The 21,348-nt window shown below is 58.5% G+C and overlaps 3 protein-coding genes across 3 annotated transcripts in view; 1 reads left to right on the top strand and 2 right to left on the bottom strand.

Moving 5' to 3' along the window:
- VOLCADRAFT_80573 (uncharacterized protein) overlaps window positions 1–2,899 on the top strand; it is a gene marked incomplete at its 5' end in the record, with an annotated part of 5,500 nt that extends 2,601 nt beyond the window's left edge. The window contains 5 exons of the mRNA XM_002949255.1: window positions 67–260; window positions 880–981; window positions 1,277–1,460; window positions 1,804–1,952; window positions 2,180–2,899. Coding sequence (XP_002949301.1) covers window positions 67–260; window positions 880–981; window positions 1,277–1,460; window positions 1,804–1,952; window positions 2,180–2,408 — 858 coding nt within the window. The 3' untranslated portion in view covers window positions 2,409–2,899. The remainder of the gene's footprint in view (window positions 1–66; window positions 261–879; window positions 982–1,276; window positions 1,461–1,803; window positions 1,953–2,179) is intronic.
- A 42-nt stretch (window positions 2,900–2,941) lies between these two features.
- VOLCADRAFT_104240 (uncharacterized protein) lies at window positions 2,942–5,374 on the bottom strand (the record flags this gene model as incomplete). The annotated part of the gene is made up of 4 exons (XM_002949122.1): window positions 5,292–5,374; window positions 4,501–4,588; window positions 4,302–4,371; window positions 2,942–3,224 (listed from the first exon to the last, which is right to left on the bottom strand). Coding segments are annotated over exons 3-4 (351 nt in total), but the record flags the coding sequence as incomplete, so codon positions are not given.
- Window positions 5,375–7,638: 2,264 nt separating this feature from the next.
- VOLCADRAFT_104239 (uncharacterized protein) lies at window positions 7,639–21,094 on the bottom strand (the record flags this gene model as incomplete). The annotated part of the gene is made up of 19 exons (XM_002949121.1): window positions 19,673–21,094; window positions 19,221–19,333; window positions 17,214–17,253; window positions 16,220–16,310; window positions 15,570–15,767; window positions 14,999–15,087; window positions 14,533–14,656; window positions 13,617–13,706; window positions 12,968–13,173; window positions 12,454–12,586; window positions 11,965–12,095; window positions 11,390–11,501; window positions 11,060–11,143; window positions 10,540–10,720; window positions 9,537–9,752; window positions 9,170–9,220; window positions 8,847–9,111; window positions 8,086–8,137; window positions 7,639–7,815 (listed from the first exon to the last, which is right to left on the bottom strand). Exons 1-19 carry the CDS (start codon window positions 21,046–21,048, stop codon window positions 7,639–7,641), a joined length of 3,729 nt encoding a protein of 1,242 aa, XP_002949167.1. The 5' UTR covers window positions 21,049–21,094.
- Window positions 21,095–21,348: the final 254 nt, after the last annotated feature.

Below are 21,348 nucleotides of genomic sequence, written 5' to 3'. Positions count from 1 at the left end.
CTCCCCCTCCCCCTCCTGCTGACCTCGTGACCGCCTCCTCTAACCCCTACTGCCTAACCTGCCCAGATGATGTCGTTCGCGTACGACCCCTTCCTGCCCGCCGGCATGCGCTGGCGCGACCTTTTCGACATGGTCATCGTAATGGCTCGCAAACCCGACTTCTTCAACTACAACATGTCGCTGTACGAGGTGGTGACTCCGGATGGCCTCATGCGGCCCGTGCTGGGGGCCCGGAAGGGGGGCCTGTACTGCGGGGGAAGGTGGGGCGGTTGGGGTTGGAGGGCGGGGGGGAATTGCCAGTTGCGGGCCGCGTGGGGGAAATGTGAAGAGGTGAAGGCGGCGGAGGGATCATTGGCTGTGTGGACCCCGCTGGGTTAGTATTCTGATTACCAGGTTGCGAAGGGGCCGCAGGGCCCCTCGATGTACGAGGGAGTAAAAAATCATGTCGTACGGGTTGTGGATGTGCTCGTCTACACATGCAGTAGGCAGCATACAGCTCCCGCCCTGCTTTGGGCTTTATTTGTCTGGATGGCTGGCGGGGAAAGAGAGAGGCGCGCTGGGGGGGGTTGGGGTTTGGGGTTGGAATCGCCGCTCCAATCCGACACGTGGCGGTGGGAAGGACCCCATCCAAGCCTGCACATGTCCTAATTAGGAGTCCCAACCTTTTACCCCGCCCGCCCCCCCGGGGGAGAGCAACCCCCAGGACCCCCAGCTAGGCCGACCCGTCCTGGAGGCCCACTCGGGGGCCACTCTCGTACACCCCTCGCCATGTGCAGGGGCCCCGAACGCGCACACACTCTCAAACCACACATGCCTCCTATGTACCTCGTACGTGTGTTGTTCTCCCCCCCCCCCGGGCGCCCCCCCCCCGATCATCAGCGCCCGCATGGTGGAGAAAGCCCTAGGGGTGGAGGGTGACGACCTGCTATACGTGGGGGACCACATCTACACGGATGCGGCACTGGCCAAAATCAACTTCAGGTGCGACGGGAGGGGAAGTGGGGTTTGGGTGACGGGGGACGAAGCGTACACACTCCCACCAGCTCGGATGCGGTGCTGGTGCACATCTCCAGCTGCTACTGCTACTGCTACTGCTGCTGCTGCTGCTTCCAGCAAGATGCCGTTTTTGCTAAGGAACGTGCCGCTTTTGTAACAAAAATGAAACACCAGAACCGTCGAAACATGTGCGCTAGACAAGCAAGAAGGGTGTCAGCTGGAAATCTTGCTGTTGTGTTGATGTTGATGATGCTTTCCGGCGGTTGGCGGTTGTGGTCAGGTGGCGTACGGCACTCATCATTCGGGAGTTGGAGCTCGAGATTGACGCGCTGGCCCGGGGTCGCCCCCACCGCGACGCGCTCAAGGAGCTCATGACGAAGAAGGAGCTCATTGGGGACGTGTTCAACCAGCTGAGACTGAGCAGGCAGGCGAGTGGGGGGGGGGGATCGGAGGATGGGGCCCAGGTGGCCGCACGGGCGGCCGCGGGGGGTGGGGTCGGCGAGGAGGCCGTTGTCGTGGTCGTGGTCGTGGTCGTGGTCGTGGTCGTGGTCGTGGTCGTGGTCGTGGTCGTTGTCGTGGTCGTTGTCGTGGTCGTTGTCGTGTAGTGGCAGCGGAATAGTGGTGTGGGAGCTGAGTGTGCTGGCTTTGTGGGTGGGCCCCTGGGAAGAGGGGCTGTTGTTGCGTTCGCCGGTGCGGTTTAAATGAGTGAGCCGTGGAAGGGCTTATGTCTGTATGTTTGTCTGTGTGTGTGTTTGTTCGGACCCCGCTGACGCCCCCTGCCGTCGCCTCCCCTCTCCCCTCCTTCAGCGCTGGGTTCACGGCCACCCCGCCGCCGCCAGCTTCGAGGACGAGGAGGGTATTAATGAAACCCTGGCCCAGCTGCTGATGGTGATGGAGCACCTGGATGACCGCATAGGGCCCATGTTGGAACGGGATGGGGAGCACTTCAACAAGAGGTGGGTCGGGCGGAGGGTGGAGTGGGTTGTGCGTGTTTGTATGTTTGTACGTTTGTATGCTTGTATGTTTGTATGTTTGCATGTTTGTGTGCTTGTGTGGCGCTCCAGGTGGCGCCCTTTCGACGCGCAGAATCCGCAACGCTCAAATTCCGTAACGCTTAAATTCCGTAACGCTCAGGTTCTGTAACGCTCGGGTTGGTAACGTGCTCAACCTTCATTCCGTGCAGGTGGGGGTACCTGTCCCGAGCTGGCCTCAACGATAAGTCGCAGCTCAACCGCCAAATAGAAAAGTACGCCGATATCTACACATCGAGGGTCTCCAACTTCCTGCGGTACACGCCGTACAGCTACTTCAGGTACATATATATTATATGTATGGACGGGGCCCCCCATGACAGTGCGGCAAAATCACGGTCATCAGCAAGTCATCCTAGCCATCCTAGCCAATACATGTGATCATGATAACGGACCCCAACACCCTCAAGTGACCCCCTGATGCCCCATTCCTACTTCCGGTAACCCACTGCCCCTTTGGCACTTTGCGCCCTTTCTTCTCCCCCGGCCCCCCCGGAAAAAGGTCGCCCTCCCAGTCCCTGGCACATGACCGGAACCTCACTCGCTACTACGAGAAGATTTACGGGTCAGGACACGACGGCGCGCCGGTTGGCAGCAGCGGCAGTTCCTCCAACGGAAGCAACGGCTTCGCGTTGCCGTATGACGACGGTCCGGATTCGGATCCGGAGCACGAGCAGGACGCCTCGTGACGGGAGAGCACTGGCGCTCAGGTCGCCCCCCGTGGGAAGGGCGGTGTGACGGGGTGCGGCATCCCTGGAGAGCTGCGTTGGCGGTTCCGTCGGTATATATCTCTAGCCACGGCGGCGCCTGAGGGTTCCAGGGTCTCTTCCAGGATTTCGCTGGTGGCTGGCTTGGCTTACTGACATTGGTGTGCGGGCTGTTCTCTAGCCGCGTTCTTGTTCTCAATCTTTTTTACAAACTGACGACTGAAGTCTTTTTCTTGGCGTATTTCTTGGTGGCGGCGCCGCGCTCGCCTCATGTATGTGTGTATGTATGTGTGTATGGAGCTGGCCAGGCGGCTCTGAGGGTCTTCTCTCCCGCTTTGAGACGACGACCCTATATCTTCCTCTCCCGGGCAGAGCAGGTGGCTGACTGGCAGAACCGCATGGAAGGCCGGGGCCGCCGTGTCGCTTTTGCAGATGTCGCTGCCCTCTCAGTGCCGTTACCGTGCTGCCGGGGGGAATACCCTGAAGTGCTCTAGGGGGCAATAGGGAATGGGGGGGAAGGGAGCGCGTCAGTGGTGGCGTTGCAGGGTGGCTAAAACACGTGATGTGTCGTATGGTTTTCCTGCCAGTCGTGTTGGCGTCTAGCCGGGGGCCGATTCTCTACTGAGGGAGGGGGAGGAGGGGAATGAAGGAAACACGTCGTTGGGAAGGAAAGAGGAGAGGGGAGGGACCTGGCCACCACGTCGTCGTTGGGGCACTGAGTTGACATGCGGCGACTTGGATGCGGTGACGGCAATGTGCTCCGCGTGGGGAGGCTCCCCAATGCATATGAAGGGGGGAAGGGGACCTTGGGGAGTGGGTTTTCACTGAGTTGACAAACCACCACGATGTGATCGCGCGCCTGATATGGACCCTGGTATGGAGTTCATAGGTATGATTTAGGTACTGGATTGGGACATAGGCGTGGTGTAAGGACGCAGGCTCCGCTGCCGCGGGTGTTGTTGGTCAGGTGTGGTTGTTGGCGGCTGCTGGCGGCTGTTGAGTGATCGAGCAGAGAACTCGTTACGTCTCACAATTGCTTGTGTGCTCGCAAGTTGCGTGTGCGTGTGCGTGTAGCTATGTGTTCTGTATGTACATGTGCTACCGTGACACTCAGGCATTTGCTATTTGCTGTTTGTTAGGTTTTGTTGTATGCATTGCAGTCGTTGTAGTCCCCGCCTGGAGCTGTATCTGCCAACGGAGGAAGGGGTAACCAGCCTTACTGGGAATTAGCCCTCGTCCCAAGTTGTTCTCGCTGCGACGGTAGGTCAGCGTGCCCCGATATTTCAGTGTCTCGGTTTGCGCCTGTGTAGCCGTGTGTTGCCGGGCACTTGTGGTGGGCTCGCTCAAGCTGGTGGGCCCCCTCGTCAGGCCAGGGCCGAACCAACTAAGCTTAGTGCTTCTAAGCATGTTGTTCCCTATCGCTAGTGGCGGGAGTATGGGCCGCAGCCAGCACAGGTGGTGGCGGGTAAGAAGGTCTAGGACACCTCTACCAGGGGGCCCCTCCACAAAATCACTCTTGGACGTTTGGGACGTTGTGAACGGCGCGTCTCGGCTCGGCGGGGCGTACCTCGAGAAGGCCCGTATGGCACCACTGCTTGTTGCGCCGTTGTTTCCAGCCGCGCGGATGCGTTCCATCGCTGTGGGCCGGGGCGTGTGTCGGTAAGGAACGAGGTCCCACGACGGCACCGGCGCCTGAGAGAGAGAGAGAGAGAGAGAACCAGTTGACTGCTGGCTCAGCTGCACTGGTGGCCGCGTCTGGTGCTGACAGAACGCTCGGGCGAAAAAGACAGAGCATGGTATGGCTTTGAGGCAGAGGGTATTGTGGCGGAGTTACTTGGCTGGGCGGAAAGTGGGCTGCACACGAGCACATGGGGGCTGTATGGATGCAAGTGAGGAGGGCTCGTAAGGTGTGGAGCTCCGTGATGGGTAGGTTGGGATCTTGGTTGGGAGCCAGTGTGTTCACATTTCGTTCTGCAGCAAACCTGGTGGCGGCGTATTTGGCGTCCTAATCCCCTTGGAAAACTGCTGGTGTGGGCCGCAATGAATGAACTGGATTTAAAGGGAGGCCTCTTATGTACACATGTTGGGGGGGATCTGGATCCGAATGGAGATGTGCGATCTCAGTCGGTCCAGGATGTATCTGTGCAGCACATGATCTGTCGCGCAGGGCGAGTGCGGTTGGGGCGTCGTGCGCCAGGCAATCGCCACGTCACAATCGTCATGTCACAAGTTGCTGCCATTAACCGGGAAGCAATGCAGGGTAAGGTGCAACCATGCCACAAGCTTCATATACAACTTCAGGTGCAGCCCTGGGCGGTAGTTCAATGTCCCCTTGCCGACATTTGCGTCCGTTGCACGGATACCATCACCGTCCGGGTTCAATCTCTGGACTAAAGTAGCGCACAAAAGTAGCGCACAAAGGGTGAGGAGCGGAGATTCTGCACCGTAGGATCCACCAACAGCCGCGGATGCCCGACCTGCTGCCAAGACAAATACATCACTGTCTCAGTCGACTTCCAAGACATCCATTCCAAAATCTGTGTCCTCGCCCACTCACCCAGACTGGAGGAACACGTTGAGGGACAATCGGCGCCACCAGGGCCCACGGCCTTTCACGACCCTGTGGATGGATGAACTCATTTATAGCGCATTTTTTCCAACCAGGAGCTTTCCTTGCACCCCTCGTTGCCCTCACTGGCTAAGGGCAATGCATGGTCACTCAAGTGTCCGCATGCATCTCCAGCACGCTACCATAATTGCCTGGTTCGCCGCCAACTCCACCCTAAATTTGCATCCGATAACCCAACACTGACACACACAGAGCATACCTGCTGCTTGGACGAATATGATTCCACGTGTCTACTAAGCAAGGAGGATGTCCCAAGAAGGATCTGCTCAAACGCGAATCCGTTCATATACCTCCTCATTCCCACCACGCATCCCTAGCAAGCCACCACCACAGCACAACCACACCACAACCACCACCAGGGCGATGGACTGCCCATCTTCACGCGATCTATGAAACCTCCCGAAGGACCTGGAGGCCAATAACAACGTGATACAGGTTGATTCCCATAATGACCAGTTACCATCTCCATTTTAGACCAGCATGGGGGCTGCCGCTGCTGCATGCCGGAAACATTGCGACGGCTGTGGACAGTCAAGTGGGGACGGGAACACAGGGGGGAAGAAGGGGTGTTCCCCTTCTTCCGAAACTCTCTGGTGTCTGGCTGCCGACCTGCCCGGCAACACGCATCTACGGAGTACCTTCGGAGCCGTGTGGCTGTGGTGGATTCGGGGGAGTGGCCTACGTGCCCGGACTCATATCCCCCCGGGCGAACGTGTGGCTCGTAGGAGCACCAGCAGGGGTGCAGCAGTGCGTGTGGGACGTGGTCACCTCGTGGCGCTGTCCGCCATGAAACGTGCACGGGCGGGACTGGGGGCGGCAACCCCCGCTATCCACCCCCGCCCGAGGCCCCAGCAGCCCCACGAGAGCCCGTGTGGCAGCAGAACGGGTTCAGGGCTTTGCAGAGCTCGGCGCGCCCCAGCGCGGCTGGGGACAGCGTGGGCCCCGACCATCCCATTTTGTCGGTGGTGGACGGGCGCCTGTGTTGCGCACAGCCAGTTGGGCAGGAAAAGGAAGGAATAGAAAGGGGTGCTAGGAGGACCCCGGTAGATGGGCAATCCCGCTGGGCGGGGAGGGGATAGGCCTGAGGGGTTTTCTTTGTTGGGACTGGATAGAAGGCTTTGTGAATTGCGCCGGTGGTGCTGCCTCGAGGCATCCCTAGCCCCGTCGGTGAACTGATACCTGCTAGCATAGTCCGTGCCCAGCCCCCGTTGCGTGCGCTCGACAGGTGGTTAGACGAGTTTCTTGAACCCCGTCCGCTCCCCCGAAACTGAGAATCGGGTGAGAGGCCGAGCATTATGATGGAGCCTCGTGCCCTAGTAGCAAGGGTAGGGTCTGTACAGGGATTCTGGGTTTCCTGTGTCTTGGTGAACCCTCACCCAATGAGCCGGATCAGGCCGAGGATGGAGAGGAGTCTTGTTTCGTGTTTCAGGCTCAGTGCGCAAACTCGTGTGACGGAGCCTTGACTCTTTGCGAGCGTGCGTGCGTGCGACGTCCCCCAACCCCGGGGGATGAGAGCGGGAGCTAGCGGACCTGCGGCTCTCGGCTGCTTAGGAGGGGGCAGAGGCCCCTCGCGCCTCTTTCCCGTCCGCGGGAGAGAGCTTAGGCGGTCTTTCCGTTGGGCTGGGCAGCAGTCCCTGGCCAGTGTCAGGCCCGGTCAGATAAACCTACACACATACGGCCGCTGCTCTACACATGTACAGTATACATGTACAAGCCGCGCGCGCTCCCAAACACGCAGCCACCCGGTCACACACACCCTCCTTCAGACATGAGAGGCCTCCTTAGCGGTCGGTTCCGACAGAGCAGAGCTCCGCAACAGCTCCGAAACCCACCGTCCCCTCCTCTTCCCCCTCCGCTTCTCACACACGCTCGTCCTCCTCCTGCGTCCTCCGTACCGGCAGGTTCCCCTTCTCTATTCCTAAGGACCCAACAGCCACACCGGGAGCCACCACGGCGGCTGCTTGCTAGTCGCACCGCGTCTCGCAAACCCATCCGCCCATGCGCAACACAACACAACAACCCCCCCGGACCGCAGCCCTTTCCCCCCCCCGTTTCCTGGACCTCCCCGGGGGGCGCCAGGGGGGGTCCAGCTCTCCTGCCTCGCTCCCCACACCGCATCCACTCTCCAGCGTGCAACCTTATTTGCACTCAGCTTCTTGAACCCGCTGATGCATGGGGGCCCCGTCTTTCCTGCCGGCGGCCTACAGCCACAGTCCTCAGCATCTCTCCCCCCCTCTCTCCCCCTCTCTCTCCCCCTCTCTCTCTCGCTCCCTCCCTATGCCGCTGCCACCGCCAGCAGGCCGTTGTGCTGCAGCAGGGGCCGTGTGGAGGGCTCCCGGCCCCGGAAGCGAACAAACACCTCCGCGGGCGCCACTGAGCCGCCCAGAGCCAACACGGTGTCGCGGAAGCGGGCACCTGTGTCGCGAACTGCCGCCTCGTTGTCCAGACCCGCCTAGGGGAACAGCAGGAGGGGGGAGGGGGGAGGGGGAGGGGGAAAGACGAACCACAATCGAGTGAAGGGGAGGGGGAGGGGGGGAAGAGCAGGTACCGGGTTACAGGAGGGAGGGGGGATCAAGGGGGGAGGAACGGAAGGGGAGGGGTTCAGCCACACGGCATCCGCCCTCTTGCGGCCTCATCAGGTCAGGTCGCTGATGAGGTCATGGTGTGTATGGTATATACGACATTCGCCCTCCCGCGACCCTTAACACGACAACTGCCGTACCTCCTCAAAGGCGTTGAAGGCGTCCGCGGAAAGTACCTCGGCCCACTTGTAACTGCAGACGGCGAGCACCCACCGAGGGGGGGAGAAGCGGGGACAGGGGGGGGAGACGCAACGGAGGTGTCGGGCGGGGACGGGGCACCGGTCTGTATGGACAGCTACCCGGGTGGCTACAATCCAACCACCAATGCATCCATCAGGTGTGTGGCCGTGTCCGTGTCCGTGTCCGGGGAGGGAAGCATCTTCGAACCTGGGCTGACGTTGCACGTCCAACACGTGGTGGTCAGGAAGGTCAGGAATGCATAGGTGCCTTTCCCCCCTGCTCCTACTCCTCCGCACCCTAGGTGCCTTTCCCCCCCCCCTCCACCCTACCCCACATCCCGTCTCCTCAACTTCCGCCCGCATCCCCACCCCATAATTGCGCTACACTCCGCAAAACACCTTTTGCCTGGAAAATAGTTAAAAATCAAGTAGCTTGTGATACTTTATTGTAATTTTTATTTCTGGCAACTGAAGCACATTTGAAAAGGCCTTTTTATCACCTTGTTTAGACCGGAGGAGGAGGAAATCCCGTAAGAGGAGCGCCAGTCAGCTCTCAAACCTACACATACCGGCTTTTTTTCACGCGCACACGCCCTTCCACCTCTTCCACCCAAGCACCACCAAACAAGACGTAAAACACGAAAAACACGAAGCGGTCACTGGAAACGCCACCCCCACGCATACGCACATACACGGATTCACGTACACACACACACACGCACCTGTAGTACCCCGCCGAGTAACCCCCGGCAAAAATGTGCGAGAAGCTGCACAGGAAGCGATCCTCCAGCAGCGGCTTCATGACCAGTGTACGAGCAGCCACCTCTTGGTCAACGTCGTACACCGACTTGCCTTGACCGGGTTTGAACCTGGCATGCAGCTCCAGATCCACGCAACTGAAGTGCAGCTGTCGCAGCATCATGGTACCGCTGCGGTAGTTCTTCGCGGCCTTCAGTCGCGAGTAGAGCTCCTCAGGCAGGGGCTCACCTAAGGGGGGGGGGAGAGGGGGGAAAGGGGGGGGAAGGGGGAGAGATGAACCACTGACGAGCGACGCGGACACCAGGGATAAGCAGATCGACCCGGGGGAGAGCAGCCGCTGTCGATTGAGACACGGCGGGGGGTGAGGAGGGATGAGGGGAGGTGGGGAGGTGCGGTTATCAGTGCGGAGGAGGAGGAAAGGTTGGGGGGCACCCAGCCCCACAGAAATCACCTCACCTCACCTCACTTCACTTCAAACCAAAGTAAGACCCACAGGGCCCCGGCTCCCCTTACCCTGGCGGCACCCCCCCCCGGGCCCTTTCCGGGCCCTCACCACCTCCCTCTCCACCTCCTTCACCCAGCTCCTCCCCCACCAACCATCTCTCTCCCCCCCGACCCCAATTGACCCCGATGGACGACAGCGCATGTCGCACCCGTCTCGAAGTGCTTGGCGAAGCTGTACAACGTGGCCCTGTCGTACGCCCAGTTCTCCATGAACTGGCTTGGGAGCTCCACAGCGTCCCACTCTATGTTGCGGATGCCAGAGGCGAGCCCGTCCGTGACCTCCGTGAGCATGTGCTGCAGCGCGTGACCGAACTCGTGGAACAAGGTCTCCACCTCGCGGAAGGTCATCAGACTGGGCTTGCCGCCTGGGGGCCAGGAGGGGCAGGGGGGCCAGGGGGGCCAGGGGGGGCAGGAGGGGCAGGAAGAAGAAGGTGGAAGAGGAGGAAGAGGAGCAAGCGAAGGAAGAGGAGGAAGAGGAGGAAGCGAAGGGCAGGAGGTCACGGAAAGGGGTTGAGGGGGGGGGGTCGGGAGGACGAGGGTCCGGGGAGAGGAGGGGGCTCACAAGCCAATACATTACATGTGCAATGTACGATATTGTACCGGACCAGCTGCTGGCCGTGCTTAAAAAAAAGGATGTGCCGTACATTCAAAAAAGACAAAAATCACAGAGCCACTAAGACATTGGAACAGACACAGGGGTAATGGAGCGATGATGGGGCGATGAGCAGTAGCAGTAGCAGTAGCATCCGGGGAGGGATGTGGGTGAGACATCTCATCACGGCGGTGTATGTGTATGTGTATGTGTATGATGTGTGAAACAGGGGGGTGTATCTTCGCCCGTGGCAGCTACCCTGCGAAACCCTGCCTTCCCCGGTATTTCGGGGCACCCTCATCCAGTCACCCTAGTCAACTTCTCAGTGGATCGCTCAGGTTCCGCACCCACCACCAGCATCCAACGGAATCTGCCGGGTCGACAGCGGCGCAACTCCATTCCTGGTCGGCTCGCAGGTTAACTTTATCCCAGGTCACCACCGTCCATCAACTAGGGGCGCAATGCCTTCCACCATCGGAAGGACTTTTGACCCTAAGGGGTATCGATCCCGGGATCTGTATGTATGTATGTGTATGTACGTGTGTGTGTGTGTGACTCACCCACTGGTTCCATCTGGTTGCACACCATGTGCGCCACGGGCAGCCTCACCGCACTGCCGGGCGGGGCCAGCAGGCGGCTCTGACCCACCACCTCAGCCATCCAGGCACCTCCGCGCTTCTCAGCAGGTCGGGAGTAGGGGTCCAGGTAGAAGTAGGCCTTGGGCTGACCGGCCTTGAGGACCTGGGGGGCAGGCGGGCAGGCAGGAGGGGAAGGGGGGGAAGGGGGGGAAGGCAGGTTCGTGGCTGGGGTTGTGGGGCCAGGTGGTGGATTGGGGGGGGTTGTGGAGGGCGGAGTCCGGGATGATAATGCGGTTGAGGATGCCGGACAGTTTGAGGAGGGGGGAAAAGACGAATCATGGGCGAGTGAAGCTGCTGCCAAGGAAAGAGTGTTGCGGCAAGGGGGGAAGGGGGTGAAGGAATGGAAAGCAGCTACCCCAGCTGCCGCCTCATCACCTCAGGAGATACACCCTAGACCCCCCCCCAGTCGACCCCCCCCTCCAAGGCCCCCCCCTCCCCCCACCTTGAAGAACTGCACGTCCGGGTGCCACACAGGGGCCTCACCATCCGCAGGAACAACCTCCACATCGAACAGACGGTTAGCCAACTGTACGGAGCGGTTGACAGGTGGTTGGGGTGGTTACGCAGTTAAAAGGATGGCGATTCGCTAACATTGGCAAACAAATTAGGTGCTGTGGACATGAACGACATATGAACGACGGAGCGCTTCATGTGGAGGTGGGAAACCATTCAGCTCCGAGGGGGGCCCCCCGCGCCCGCCCCACCCCCTACCCGTCTTCCTGCCCAAACCCAAAAGTCAATGGTAACCACGCACGCCCCCCATCCCCCGTACCTTGAACAGCCCTTCCAATACGTTGGGCAACGCAAAGTACGGCCGCAACTCCTCATCGCTGATGTTGTACTTGGACTCACGCAGCCGCTCGGCCCAGTACGACACATCCCACCTGCCGTACAATAGCGGAGGACAACCCCATCCAAGATAGGTCCGCGGCGGCGACAACAACCGCACCGGATTCCCCACACGGGGGATAGGGAAACACATTCTACCGCGGGGGAACAACACGTCAAAAAATAACACTCCCTTACAAAAATAGCGGCTAGAGGCGCATAGGGAACCTCGTCAAACGTGGAAAACAGTGCACCAGCCTACCGACATACTAGACATACAGACAGATAGACATACAGACAGATAGACATACAGACAGATAGACATACAGACAGATAGACAGCAGCAGAAAGATGGACAGGGATCGACACCCTCCCCATCAGCCAGAGGGGGGTGAAAACAGCCATGCAGGCGAGGTTAAAACCAAGGCAGCCAGAGAGCCCCAGGAGATCCTACTTGATGACAACTCCCCCCCCCTTGCAAAACAGCGGTGGGATGACCCCATGGCCCCATCCACCCACCATTCCAGTTGCCCCTCGAATCCCTGGCTGGTGGCGAACTCCTGCACCTCCTGCTTGTCCTTCTCCGCCGCCGCATGCGATGCGGATCTGAGCTCCTCCAGCAGCGACTCGGCCTTGTCCAGGGAGGCCATCTGGGCGGGCGGCGGGAAGCGGGGAGCGAAGGGGACACCGTTAGGGGGTTGGGGTGGTGGTGAGGAGGTGACTCAGATGTAAGGTTCCAGGGCTCTCAGTAGTACGGCACAGTATGACACCTGGTACGGTGCACCGTCAACCTCTAGTGGCCGAATTCCCGTATTGGCCTCCACTCCGTACGACATGAAGGGCGCCAAAATCGAAGTTAATGTCAAATTCCGCGACGATAAACCCATGAGGCGAGAGCACGCAGTTGTAAATCCGTTTGTCTGTCTGTGTGTCGGACTGTCACCCGGGCAGTTCGAGAGGTACCCTCCCCCCCTTCCCTCCCCCCCTGCCCATACCACCACACCATACCTTGGAGGCCATGGACAGCTCAGCAAAGTTGTCGTACCCCAGCAGTCTCGCCTTCTCCGCCCGGAGCTCCAGGATCCGTTCAATGATGGGGCCGTTGTCGCTATCCCCTGAGCTAGCCCGGCTGATGTAAGCCCTGAGGGGCGGCAACAGCAGCAGTAGCACCAGTGCGCGCGTGTATATGTGTGTACGTGTGTGTGTGGCGGGGGGATGTGGGGGCCGGGGGGCAGAGGGCTGTGAGGCACACACGGCGAGGCTCCGTCCCTCTCTTCCCCCCCCCCAATATGGAACCCCTCCGGGGCCCCTTTCCCTCCTTTTGAGACAGACAGACGGACAGACAGACTTGCTTCCAACTCCGACAGCTGGAGCCCCGCCTCTTGCTCTTGGAAATGCTCAACCAACCGATAATCGACAAGACGCGGCAAAGCAAGGCAAGGCACGGCACGCCCCGGGCCCGACCGGGCCCCTCATTCGCAGGTCCCCCCCCACGTCCCCCCCTCTCCCCCACCTCCCGCACCTGTACAGCTCCTCCCTCAGCGCTCTGTTCTTGGCGTGCGTCATGACGGGAAAGTACGAGGGGAAGTCCAGGGTGATGAGCCAGGGGCCGTTCTCCGGGGTCGCCCCCTCGTGGCCTTCCCTGGCCGCCTGCTGGGCGGCCAGCCCGAGGGAAGTGGCGGGGAGTCCGGCCACGTCGGCAGGGTCGGTCAGAAGCTTCTTGAAGGACTGCGAGCAGGGGGAAGGAGAGGGGGGGGAAAGACGAACCACACACGATTGAAGCTGCTGCCAGGGCAAGAGAGTAGCAAACGTAAAAAAAAAGGGGGGGAAGGGGGGCCCGGAGGGACGAGGGGCGAGGGAAGGCGAGTGGGTAGGTAGGCAGGTAGGTAGGCAAATTGGTAGGTAGGTATGCAGGTAAAGGAAGGGGTGAAGGAAGGGCGGGCTGGAGGGGCGGGAGCTGAACAAGGACATGCAAATACTAAAACAGGTGTCATCGGGCGGTCTGTTCCACTTGGGTGACTTGAAAAGACATTCAAAGGTGAAGACATAGTCAAATTCGAAAAATTGCTCTCGTAGCTCAAGGACTTGAGCTGCTCGGCTCTCCAAATTTGAGGCCATCGTGGAGAGAGAGTGCCGCGAATATGTACGGCAGGCCGTACTAATTGCCGTACCTTGGTTGCGTCCAGTACGTTGTTAGAGAACTTTGTGGCCAGCTGAGTGAGCTCCTGCTGGATGGCGTTGAACCGCTCCTTGGCCTCACCCTGGGGGGTTGGTTGGCGGTTGATCGGTTACCGGTTAGTTGGGTCGTTAATGGCCAGCTAATTGGGGCGTTGGATATGAGGAAACGAGCTACCGCAAACCAACGCAAAAGGTGTTGAGTGGAATAAAATTAGAAGGACAAGAGCCAAGAGATGGTAGCGAGTGAGGAAAGAAAATGAACTTAACGACGAAGATGACGAAAACATCTGATACAAGGGTTTGGCACCACTGGTAAGGCGGGACCATTGCCCCCGGGAGATCCCGGGATCGATACCCGTTAGGGTCAAAGTCCTTCCGATGGTGGAAGGCATTGCGCCCCTAGTTGATGGACGGTGGTGACCTGGGATAAAGTTGACCTGCGAGCCGACCAGGAACAGAGTTGGGCCGCTGTCGACCCGGCAGATTCCGTTGGATGCTGGTGGTGGGTGCGGAACCTGAGCGATCCACTGAGAAGTTGACTAGGGTGACTGGATGAGGGTGCCCCGAAATACCGGGGAAGGCAGGGTTTCGCAGGGTAGCTGCCACGGGCGAAGATACACCCCCCTGTTTCACACATCTTTCAGCTGCTGAACTTCCAACCCAACTAACTTCCACCCCAGCTTTACATCATCTCCTCGACGAGGTGAAGACTGAAGAAGGGCCGTTGTTGCCATATGGCCATGTGTAGCGCCCCCCCCCCAACCAGATGTCATGACCCCCACTCCAAGTGGGCCGGTCAATGCACCATCACGACTTCTCTCTAACCCTACACCCCGTTACACCCCCCCATAGGTGATCATCTCCCTCAACCTCCTCTCAATCAGCTTCCCCCCTCTCCTCCCCTCCCACCTCCAGCGCCACACCCCCCAGCACAAAGTCCCGCAGTTCGTTATCCGCAATCCGCTGTTGGGCCGGAGTCAGCTGCGACCACTGGGGCCCCTCGCGGAGGGCCTTGAATGCCGAGTACAGGGGCCTGCAGGCGAGGTGGGTCGTGTGGGGGGGTGGGGTGGTACACCCCGACCACGGGGGGGAGGGAGGCGCGGGTGAAACGGGGTTGGGCGACGGAGGAGGTGCGGGGCAAAGCAACTCTCCCTCCCTCTAACAACTCAGTCATACACGTCTACACGCCCTCGCCCGCCTTGAACCGCCACCGCGACACCACCTGCCCCGAGACCATGAAACGTCTTCTCCGGATTGACCTGACCCGTACGGGCCTGCTGCCCCTATCTGTGTCCCAAGCCCCTGCACCACTGATGACCGCGGGCCCTGCCGGCTCCCCCCTCCACCTCCCGCGCTCCTCCTCCTGCGCGCTCACCTGCTTTGACTCAGCCTCAACGACAGCTTGACGTTCTCGGGCTGCACCTCCTCCACGGCGGCCCGCAGCTCCGGGCTGTCCTTGACACCCTGCGGGGCGGGGCGGGGCGGGCCGGGGGGCAGTCGGCGGCGGTGCGGGTAGGGGGGAGGAGCGGATGGGGAGGGGGAGGTGCGAGACGGAGGGGTGCGGGACCGGGGGGAGGGGTGGGGGAGCATATGCGAGAAATTGGGAAGTGTAGGGAGGTGGAGAGGTAGGTGGAGAGGTAGGTGGAGGTAGGTGGGGACATGGAGCTAGGCGCAGACGGTAGGTGGGAAGAAGGGGAATTAACCACTTGATGATCGGCAGGATGGGGGTAATCGTTGGGGTATACGGCAAAGGCTTGGCCGCAACCCCATGTCGATGCGGAAGTGGCCGATCCGTTCCAAACCCCGAATCCGGGTGGGCAACCGAGAGATGACCGGCAACAAAGCCCTAACACACACGGGCTCCGCGACATCTCGCTCCTGGGATGGCGGCTGCCTGGGACCTCTGATCGTACAACGCCGTACGCCGGGCCGTACACCGCTCATACCTTGAAGTGGCTAACGATGCCCCACACTCGCTGGTGGCGGTCCCCAATCTTCTCCAGGGGTTCCACCAAACCGGACCACGTGGGCACAACCTCAGACTCCAATTTATCAATTTCAGCATGGAGCTCCGAAAGCAGTTGCCGTACACCCGGGACCACGTGCTCAGGCTTGACCTCGTCGTACTTGGGGAAGCTCACGTTCTGCGGGTGTCACGGGTTCGTAAGGGCTATGAGTTAGCTGCTAGGCGGGGTGCCCTGTGCCGTACCCGTCCAGCGCGCAACCCCCCTCGCAACAGCCATGCCCCTCCCCCCCTTACTGGGCCCCCTTGCTCGGCCATTTGCGACAGGCGCTGGAACTGGTTCCCTGCCTTACCTCCCCTGCAGCAGCTGTTGTAATGCTGCTGGGTTAAGGCAGGGCTGCGACTACTGCTGCTGCTGCTACTGCTGCTGTTGTTGGCTGTAAGGCGTGACTACATGCCCTGCTAAAACTAGCCCACTGATGCCAGTGTGCTTTGGTTCAGGCTGTACCTCGAATAGACACGTCGGGGATGTGGATGTCATGGTCGAAATTCAAGTCATAAGTGTGGGACATGGGAATACACACGCACCGCCCGCCTTAACCCTCTCCCTTCGCGCCTCCCTTCGCGACTCACCGCCAGGAGGGGGTTAGGGGGCTCCGGAATGCTGGCCGAGCTGACAACCGCCTCCACGGCCGCGGCCTCAGTGTTGGTCATGATGGTGCGGCTGCGGGTGACATGGCGGGTGACATGGCGGGTGACATGGCGGGTGACATGGCGGGTGACATGGCGGGTGACATGGCGGGTGACATGGCGGGTGACAAGAAGCACGTGCCGGAGCCGGAGGGCCGGGGGCGAGATGGAGGCAGGCAGCAACAAACAGCATCAGCGGAGTCGGACGTAGCAACGAAGGCGCCGCTGCCGCAGCAGCAGCACTGATAGCGCGCGTGCGAAGATTAGCGCACTGCTGATTGAGCCAGGACGAGACTGAGTAATGAAAGAGGCAGTCGAGAATGCTGGGAACGGTGGCGAGACATCGTGACTTGCGCGATGTAAACTGATGACCCTGTGGACCTCTTTTTGCTGACATCCAATGCGTGTTCTTCAACCGCACCCCGCACGAAGTATTTGATTCCGCAGGACGGCACCCCTGAGCAAGAGCATTATCGCATATATTTGGATAGCAGATGGACCGTCCCAGGCAGAGCACGCTATTGTGGGTTTGTGGAGTAGGCGGAGTAAACTGTCCATTTGGTTGTCGGGCAGGGTTATTGGGGCAGCTAAGCCTAGTAGCCATAATGTCGTGTTGATCCGGCCCAGCAATACCGTACAAAAGAATGATTAGAAGGGAAATGGATGTAAGGATGACGGAGTGCGGGAGACAGACCCGGCCTGACATGCGAAAGCAAACCCTAAGCAGCGTACAGGTCAAGGACAGAAGCAGCACAGCTTTGGCATAACTTTTGGCATTTGACATAAATTTCATGCTGTGATCTATAAATCTCAAGGTTGGCATTGGGTAACGCAGCCGTCTGAGCCACAAAGTTCCCAACCGCAAGATCGCCAAACGCCAGTCGCTAAAGCGCGGGAGCCAAAGTGCCAAGAATGCCGGATTGCTAGCATCACTAACCTTCCAAACAAGCGCTTAGCACCGAAGGCCACAGCCGGGACTGTGGCGAGACCAGTGAGGAAAGAGCGCCGCGATGAAGTAAGCACAGGGCTGTTTGCGACAACCTGGCAAGCAGCAAGGTTTCGATAAGGCTGGACGAACGCAATGGGCCGGCACGCCTTCTTGATGGTGTTGCAGCGCTTTGAGAGCAGTACAGAAGCACGCATTATGAAAATGTGCAAGCAGTAGCTGTTTCACTCTTTGCGTATTGCACAACCGTCACATGATGAACTTTGCGTGGCCAAGCGCACACCCGTATGAGGAAGGCCCATGGTTCCGGAGCATAGCTCGTTCGACCACCTACCTCGACCGCTTGGCCAGGCTGCGACTCGTTAACAATACGCAGTTTGACTGTAATTCTGCTGGCCAAACAAAACCCCGGTTGCCGGTGAATTGACGGCGAGCAGAGGGCTGGCTGTCGTTCGCCGATAAAACGCATCTTTGCGAATCAGGGCGGCCGTGTGCATTAATGATATGTCATAGCGCGATCCTCGGCCTTTGATTATCTCGATAGCACTCGATTCCGAGCATAAACGTCTCCAGTCGTCGCTAAGCACGCATGGCATGCGAAGACTGAATACAGATAGTATAAAGGCTGCTTGATCAGTAGGTATGAGAGTTTACGAAAATTACGGACTTAGCTTGTACGTTGGTGGCATTTTATGCTGTAATGCCTGGAATATGCCCGGAACTGTTGCAATCGTGTTACTTGTTGGTATGTTGGCAATGTTTGGCATTACTATGAAATGCTACGTAAATCACGGTCATATCCTTCGGCTTGCATCAACAGAAGTGACAGCTGGATATTTCATTAATCAATCGTGCAAGCTAAACTGTGTTGGTTGACCTAATCTCCGTACAGGAAACGTCGGGAAGGAAGCTGTCACAGCTTTGGTCAGTAGGCAGGGGGAACTAGTGTAATCTGGCTGCAACATACGAACAAACGTCACACCACAAGGGATCACCGCTGAAGTGTTGCTAATTTCGCAGACATCACCACATACTTACATGTGTGATTCATGTGATTCATGAGCTGCTGTACATTCCTAACCGTCGGGATTGTTTTTGAGGTCTGGAAGTTGAGAGCAATCGCCGACAAGACGGACCATGCCTTGCTGGCACGACTACACGACTTTCATATTGATGATGACAATCATGGAGCCGGGCCTTACCCGGGTGCATCTGAGCTTCAAACCTGGCAGATATTTTAAAGCTTGTGGCCAGGTTTACAAGCACGCGGCAGCAGAGAGCGCAAGCTCAGGGAAGTTCGGTAGGTTGCAATACACGATACAGCCCTGTTTACAGATGATTAGACAACCCCTCAGCAACTGGATCCGCTATTTGGAGGTTGGGCACCTAATCCTGCGATCCATAAGTTCGCAACAACTTTATGGGCCGCGACAACCAATGACCCGCTTCAAACAACTGATACGCGAATCACGTGGTGCGCTACGAGCCATTACAACAGACGGCCGCCAGAAACCCGGAATTTTCTGAGAGACTTCAACACAATTGAAATGGGTCCTAAACCCCCACGAGAAGCCGAGAGTTGGCTTCCCAGCGCACTGAGCGACGCAAAGGTGGCGTGCATGGACAATCACACGAAGTGCGTCGAAATGAAAGGTAAAAAAGGACGAGGAAATATTAAGACACAATAAGTAGGAAAGATCTCATCGCCTTACAGGCGCTAAAAACACGAAAACCCGCAAGGCGCTAGTCACATTATGTTCTGCGCAAGCCGCTCTGATCTGGGCAGTACGACAAATATATCAACGTACAACGATGCTCTTCATCCTCATTCAACGCCTCCTGCGAGTCAACAAAAATATTTGTACAATGGAGCACAGCTAAACGTCTGGCTACATCAACCTTCTCGGCGAACTCGAGGATGACTTGCACAGCCAAGGATAGCCACAGTCATAAATCTCTCTATGACAACAGGATTTCAGTTTCCGTCAGTACACGCACCTGCACAACTTGAAGACGAATACCGCCGCCTCCAACAACGTTCCATGCGACAGCTCGTTTGCTTCCAGAGTGAACAATCCTGTACACTCTCTCGTCTGAGTTGCCCGCAAACCCTACAGCGCACAATTGCAAAATTTCCCACTTCACAAGCTACTGCTCAATTTGCGTCCGCTAACCAACAACGAACCAGGACTGTTGGCTCGTTCCCAGCCCAATTCTGCAGTCCTTAACGCCCCAGCAGATAAGCAAGCAAACACTATCTGACGGTGTGCACCTGTGTGCGTTCCATCAGTCTGTCCTCCTTTTCCCCCTCTACCTGCTTAGGGCTGGAATACCACACCCCCTGGACCAGTGCCACCGGGTTACCGATGGGTGACGTCACGCAGGTGGAATAAAATCGTGCTCGCTCGCCGCCATGAAACGCGCGCTAAAGGTATGAGTTACTAAGTTACCAGTCCATCGCGACCGTTTCGCTGACGGCCTCAGCCAATTGATCGAGCTTGGCATCGCTGACGGCAGCTGGTGCCTTCGACTCAGGCTTACGACCCAGAGCAGAAGGCGAACTTCCGCGGGGGTCGACGTGGTTTGCGGCCGCGTAAATCAGAGCGCTGGCCTTCACCCCCACCAGGCCCTCCATGATCTTCTGCCGGTCCAGAAGGGACGACTCCAGCCTGCCGGAGATGTGCACCGCCACTACTGGGCTATCGTTGCCGCGCCAGAGCTCATGTGAAAAGTCAGCGCCGCAGGTCGTGATGTACTTGGTGGCCGGCAGCTCCTCCAGCTGCAGCCCCAATGCCTCCGAGCACAGCGGCATGAAGGCCGCGAAGTGCTCCTGCTCGAATACTGTGGCGTTAGGATCCTTGAAAGCCGGATTACACATGTCCAGCTCCAGAGCGTACGCGCAACGCATGACGCCCGGGGTGTTTCGGAAAAAGGTTATGCCCGGGGCGTAACCTTGCGAGCCGGCTTCGTCGCTGTGCTGCAGCATCCGGCGCACGTTCTTCACCTGTTGTTGCGGTCCGCTGGCTACGTGGGGGACAGCGGAACTCGGTTCTGTGTATTCATGGTTGTCCAGAATGGACCAGTCCGGTTCCGTTGGCAATGTGCCGCAGGGCGGTGGCGCGGTGGCCACCGCGATGTCAACAGTGGAGGCAAGCAGGCTGGGGAAAGGATTGCGCCGGAACACGACGTCGGCATCCACGTATAGAATCGACGTGCCGGTGCTGAGCACGTTTACAATGTATTTAAACTTTGCCAAGCCGTAGGCAAGAAATCTGAAGTCCGGATAGCGGTTGTCCCCCTCGTACATTCCACTGAGGAAGTCGTCCAGGCAGGCGTGTTTGTAGCGCCGCCGTAGACGGATACATGATTGCACTGCCTTACTGGTGACGCCAACCACAAGGGCATGGCGTGCGAGGTTGTTTGGACCCGTATCACTGGTCCCGGGCAGCTCTATCCCGTAAAGGCTTTCGAGAAGGAGCGGCATCAGCGCTTCCATAACATCGTAGTTGGCCATGCTAAGAATTGCATAACCACCAGAGCAGTCGTCAGAGTCTGCATTCTGAACCCTTGCTGCGCTGCTGCTGGAGGAGTGCACAGCACGGGATTTGCGCACCGTGTTCAAGATGCCTACATCGGGGTATCGTGGTCCATCGCGGCCAACAGACTGAAGCGCCGCCTCTCGCAGATCAGCGAGGGGTCTATGAAGAGGGAACGTGTCGGATCCGCCGCTTGCCTTAAGGAAATCGGAGGACAAAGCAATTGACAAGAACAGGATAAGGCTAGGGGACCAGATCGTGTAGGGCATTTGCATATTAGACATCTTCATGATCTATAGGCCGTCCAGGCAAAGATTATAACTGCTTTGCGGTTTGCATTGCAGAAGACAGAGCGGAGCCGTCTTGGCCATTGACTGAATGGAGGTACGCCGAATGAGAGCGCTACATAACACAAGATTGTATAAGGCATGAAATCCATATGTAACTTGCACTACGATTGAACGGGCAACGGAAGTACGGTAAACCAATTCAAGTCGCTACACGTACGGCAGGATCCGAACTTAGACGATGCGCACGCTGCGCTTGGACGATGGTTGCTATGTTTTAACCAAGATAAGGCGGATCGTGTT

The sequence above is a fragment of the Volvox carteri genome (genome assembly GCF_000143455.1).
Source record: "Volvox carteri f. nagariensis unplaced genomic scaffold VOLCAscaffold_13, whole genome shotgun sequence".
Taxonomy (NCBI): Eukaryota; Viridiplantae; Chlorophyta; class Chlorophyceae; order Chlamydomonadales; family Volvocaceae; genus Volvox; species Volvox carteri.
Note: the sequence above shows the minus strand (reverse complement) of the source record. Positions and strands in the feature narration are given on the sequence as shown.